This window comes from Drosophila suzukii (assembly GCF_043229965.1).
Source record: "Drosophila suzukii chromosome 2 unlocalized genomic scaffold, CBGP_Dsuzu_IsoJpt1.0 scf_2c, whole genome shotgun sequence".
Lineage (NCBI taxonomy): Eukaryota > Metazoa > Arthropoda > Insecta > Diptera > Drosophilidae > Drosophila > Drosophila suzukii.
The window spans coordinates 13,228,870-13,234,869 of record NW_027255896.1 but is presented as its reverse complement, the minus strand read 5'-3'; the positions used below and the strand labels follow the sequence as shown (position 1 = coordinate 13,234,869).

The 6,000-nt window shown below is 35.6% G+C and overlaps 1 protein-coding gene across 1 annotated transcript in view; it reads right to left on the bottom strand.

The window, feature by feature from the left end:
• Window positions 1-335: 335 nt before the first annotated feature.
• The window catches only part of uex (metal transporter uex), a 202,432-nt gene continuing 196,767 nt past the window's right edge, over window positions 336-6,000 (bottom strand). The window contains exon 8 of the mRNA XM_017087218.4: window positions 336-1,436. Within this exon, the coding sequence (XP_016942707.3) occupies window positions 874-1,436 (563 nt within the window). The 3' untranslated portion in view covers window positions 336-873. The remainder of the gene's footprint in view (window positions 1,437-6,000) is intronic.

The window sequence follows — 6,000 nt, the reverse complement described above, 5'->3', positions numbered from 1 at the left end:
TATAGTTTTTTTATTTTTTACATGAAACAAAACACATGTAATAACATTTATTTAATTCACTATTTACATTCTATTTTTATGGCGAATGCAACGAAAGTAATTTTCGGTCAAATTTTAAAATTTGGTAATATTTTTTTTTTTACTTACTCAGTTACTCGACATGTTGATATGGTATCTAATTTAAAGTTAGTGAATAACTGAATATTTTAATGAATTCAGAAACTTAAAAAAAGGACTCATAAACTTGAATTTCATTTCATGTGGCTAGAGATCCTCCCATGAAAAATGTCAACGGAGTCCCTGTTTTCAGCAGTCAAATCAAATCAAATCAAACATTTAAGGATCAAACAAAAAACAAATTTTTTATATTTTTATTTAAGTAATGCCAGGGTACACACCAATTTGGCTGTGTTTACAAACGCATTTAAGTATTAGCAAAGCAGAATTACATTTTAGTTGGCTGATGTATTAAACATCTTTGACTCAATCTGAAATCCACTTCTGAATGAATAGAAGCAATGAATACGTAAAGCAAGCGGCATGACATAACTTCCTTAAGTACATTATTTACGAGGCAACAATATATTTAAAAAGAAAATAAATATATATAATTATAATCAAATATAGGTTGTGTCTATAAATTTATTTTACTACCCTCGGAAAGGTATCTATTGATTTTCATTGCTGTAAGAAAGCTCACTTATTATGATAAATCATTATTTTCAAAGTGTTTTAGTTAAATATTTGCGGCCAAAAATTAGGGTTCAATAAAAGTAGTAAGGTAGACATTTTTATTTAATGTTAAAGGGTTTTGAATTTTTGATAAAATTACTTTTAGTTGATATTACTTCAAATTTGGTTAACTTTCTGCTGTTATTGGGGCTTACTTTGCTTATTTTCGGATATATCACTTAGCTTCGGCAAAAGGGGTATAGAGGCTGTTGTCTTATATCTGTTATCGTGCCCTTCACATTGATGATCTTCTACTTCTGAAGCAACTAAACTACTACTTATTGAAGCATTATCCGTTTGCTCAGGGTTGTTTTTCTTTCGTTCATCATGAATGTGTTTACTAACACTATTATTCCTCTCGTCGTGAGATAAATCCACATTCGAAGGTGAAGAATTTCCGCTCGGGGTAGTTAAAGATATACGCTTCGTATATTGATTTGGAACAAGGAATGGTGTTTTTTCATCTTCTGTTATAGAGTGTAATAAACGTTCCACTTCGTCATCAAATGTCTCATTTGAAAATGTTCCTGATTTACGACTTTTTTCCAATAATGTAGCTTTCTTTGCCGTAAGGTATAAAACCCTTTTGATTGCAATGTAAACGACATCAGATATAGCACGAACGGAGTAATCAGGTACAAAAGATTGTCGAATCTTCGAATCCATATTTAAAGACTGCAAGGAACCCATTTGTGTTGGAGAGTCTATAAAAATAAAGAATGCAGATATTTAGAATTTTTTAGTCGTTTAGAATAACAAAATAATAAATAATATTCTACAATTTATCTTAATACTTATCCCAAATAATATTAATGTAATGAAACAGCTTCACATATTTTGAAAGGAACATACTGTGGGCAAAAAGTAATTTAATAATTTGTTTTTTCGGTTCTCTATGAATTTCTTTCACCCGGCCAGTAAGGAATGTTAATTTAGCGTTATGCGTCGTTTGCGTAAAGCAATTTGTCTAAAAGAACCAAAATTATGGGAAACAACCAATCTTGGTTTTTGCATTTCACTTGTTCTTCGTGACCATTTCCACAAAACCGCATTCGCCTGATTAGGCCCTGTGTTTCGAGTCGATTGAGGAGATAAAAGCTGAAGCGAAAAAGGCGCCGATGTCTATACCGGAAAAGGACTATTTGGCATGTTTCCAAAATTGGAAAAACTTAGCATAAGTGCATTTTATAAGGAGGGGACTACTTTAATGGAGATGAAATTCATTTAGAAGAATAATGTTATTTATCTTCTCCTTAAAATGTAGTAGTCAGTAGAGGAAATACTTCCAACCTATCCAAGCAAGTTTATATCTTTATGTATTCACGCATCCCAGTTGATATGCATTTGTCCTTTTCTTGTGTTTTACATTAACTAATAAACAAATTAAAGACACGACCTATTCAAAACAAGCAGCACCAACATTAGTCGCGGTTCGACCTTAGCAAAGTTACTTTTTAAGCGCTCAGAGATTGTTAAATAACTCAGAAATACAGACGCCATAAGGTTTTAATGAGAGCGAGCGAGATGGCTGCTGAAAATATCAGGGGGTTTATTTCATTAAATTCGATATCTTAAAAACAATAAATGGCTCCAACCTATAAAAAAAAACTATTTTAGGTAACAAATGAGGGCATATTTTAAAATAAAAAATTTTTTTTTTTTGTGTTGGCAATGGTAAAAAAATATTAAAAAATGGTTAAAAAAAATATGTTAGAAATAGCTATTATTTGTATACACTTTACTCGTGGAGTAAAAAGCGTATACCAGATTCGACAGAAACTATGTAAAAGGTGATAGGAAGAGTTTCCGTCCCCAAAAGGGAATATACTCTTAATCAGGATCACTAGCCGAGTCGATATAACCATGTCCGTCTGTCGGTGTGATCTCGAAAACTAAAAAGCTAAAGATTCTATGGATATTTTCGTCAATCCGTTCAGGAGTAGTATAAATGTAAGCATTTGCAAAAACTATTGGCACTCAGCTGACTTTGAGTGGCCGCCAAAAAAAGTAGGGTTGAAACATAGCTAAAGTAATTATATTATTTAGAATACCTAATATTAAAATGTTTTAGTATCTAAATAAATCTTATCAGAAAATTGTCGACTCAATGCCGAAAAAAACACTTTGAAAATTATGCGTCGGCGCGTTCAGGTTTTTTTTAATCCCAACCTTTTTTCGGTATTTACCCCAAGTAATGAATCTGTGTTTTTGCAACTTTTCAAATCAAACAAGGAAGAACGGTATAGTCGAGTACCTCGACTATCAGATACCCGTTACTCAGCTAAAGGAACCAAAGGGAAATGGTGATATTCAAGCGGTAGACAGATTTAAGAGTTATGGGCGTTAGAGTGGGCGTGGAAATTTTTTGGATCAATCGACAGGTATTGATGAGACCAATACATTTCAGTTAAAACTTTTATTTAGCATGAAAATTGTGGGCGCCACTGGATTGGGCGGTTTGTGGGCGTTAGAGTGGGCGTGGCATATTCGCGTAATAAACTTGCGCTGCTTGCAAGGCTACGGAATCTAAATCTGAGATCCCAATTCTCTAGCTTTGATAGTTTCCGAGATATCCACGTTCATACTTACGATTTTTTTAAGTTTGTGGGCGGTTTGTGGGCGTTAAAGTGGGCGTGGCAAACTTTTTTTTGGGTCAATCGATAGGTACTGACGAGAACAATACATTTCAGTTAAAATTTTTATTCTAGCATCAAAACGGTAGGAGCCACAGTTTTGGGCGGTTTGTAGGCGTTAGAGTGGGCGTGGCACTCTGCTGAAACAAACTTGCGATGCGCAGGAATCTCAGGAATCTGCATGCCCAATCCCAGTATTGTAGCTTGTACAGTTTCCGAGATCTCAGCGTTCATACGGACAGACGGACAGGCGGACAGACGGATATGGCTAGATCGACTCGGCTAGTGATCCTGATCAAGAATATATATACTTTATGGGGTCGGAAACGCTTCCTTCTGCCTGTTACATACTTTCCGACGAATCTAGTATAAACTTTTACTCTACGAGTAACGGGTATAAATATTTGTAAACCCAATTTCAGTCAGAAGATTGCAACGCAGTGAAAGAGATGTTTCCCCATAAAGTATATATATTCTTATTATTCCTAAAAGTACGTGCCTAAAAAAATGTTTTAATTTCTTATTATTGTTTATTGTTGCGTTGCAATTTATGAATAATATACCTTCTTATTATATTAGATTAGGAAACGTTTTAAAAACCTTTTCATTTTCCCCTCCTAGATATTTTGTTAATGGCTTGGCAAGTTTTGCATAGTTACGGACAAATTTTTTGTAGTACACCGTTAGGCTTAGAAAACTTAATTCGTGGAATCGTATATGTTGTAATCGTGACAATTTTTTCAGGATCCGTTTAATTACATTATAAGAAACAATTTAACCTAGAAATGCGGTTTGTAATTTAAAGAATTTATATTTTTGTAGAGAAATTACATAAAATATAAATTATTTTAATAAAATCAGCATAATGTTGTTCAATTGTGTTTGAAAAAAATAATAAATTCCTTGATAATTAAATAATTTGGGCTACTAATTTACTCGAATGCTCAGGAAACTTGCTCTTCTTACGGGCTGATACAGGAAGTGTCAACGCGGTGGAACAGCTGCTTCAAAATGATGAGCAGGCTTTTAAAACTTAAAGACGCAGTTTCTTATGTCCTATTGGACACCAAAAAGGCACCTCCACCGCAGCAGAGGAAACATTAGTTCTCAACGATCTCGAGCTACTGTTTGAGCCTTGTAATACTGCGCGGTAAAAAGTCAGTACAATCTTGGATCCTTAATTTTATAAGATAGGATTCCAGGACAGCAGCTATGCTGATTCAGCTGCGGAAGAGCTGCAGAACAAACTTTGCGGACTATGCAGAAATTTGAATACAGTTTCGTTTAAGACAAAATCTATTAACACACGCTTCACCAACTAAAGATTCCGGAGAAGAAACTGGTTTTTTCCTTTATGAAGACAAATCTGGCAACAAAAGAAAAGACTCCAAATATTTTGGAACTATTGGATTAAAAAATTTCCAAATTAAATCTTAATTACGTTTTCCTCTTTGTCAGACATTTGAAGGATTGTGCCCTACGCTATTTATGTGGGATGCATACTCGCTCTACTAAGTCAGAGAGAGTCTTCAGTAAGGCTGGCTGCATCATTTCAGACAAACGATCCGCTCTCAAGGCGAAAACGGATGATAGATTCATTTTTGCCACCAAAAACCAATGGCTGTTAGACAGTTTCAAACTTGCATTATTGTGTACCTTTTTATTTATTTCATATATGAATTTCTTTTCATGTGACAGCTGAAGAAAGCGGACGTGTCTCGTGCGAGCTCCGCGAAAAGTGCAAGAAAGTTGATAAATTAAATGCAAACAAAACACATTAACTAAACTGGTTAATTTCAAAAAAACGAAAAGACGCTGAAACCCAACGAAATTTAGGTTTCATCTCACAAAATCGGTGTTATGACTTGAACTAGCACATAATTATTTTATCTTATAATAATAAATAAGTGCCACGCTAATAAAAGCTCAATGAGCTACGAACAAAATAAAGAGCAACTAAGCTCCGCGAGCCGAAGAGACGGTTACTTTTCGTATGTCTCATCGCGTGATAGCGAAGTACAAAAAACGACCCAAAACGATAGCCAAAGAGCACGATCTTGTTCACCATGCTTACTTACGGCTACCCCTACTCCGACGGCGTGGAGTCAACAATGCAAAACCCCCCCATCATCAGTTTTGACCCCTGGCGCGCCAACAAGATGCAACGGTAAAACTTCTGCATCCGCACTAAACTTGTCAGCAACAACTACAGCTACGGCAAAAAAAAAACAACAACCACAGCTCCGGCTATTACTTTGGAATCGACTTCAATCGCAGCTCTAAATTCAATGGCAAAGAACTGTCCTTTGCAGGATTGTGGCAGCGAGTGAGTGTGGCGGTGCGTTGCAACTGGGTATCGAGTACAACTTAGAAACATCGAGTACAACTTAGGAACATCGAGTACAACTTAGGAACATCGAGTACAACTTAGGAACATCGAGTACAACTTAGGATCATCGAGTACAACTTAGGAACATCGAGTGCAACTTAGGAATATCGAGTATTACTCAGGAACATCGAGTACAAAAAGGGAAAGATATTAGATCAGTAGGTAAGACCGCTTGTAGTGGTCCTTGTCTCTCCACTATCGCATCCCACAATCGGCCCTCCTGACGCGGGATTCGTCCCGAATGCC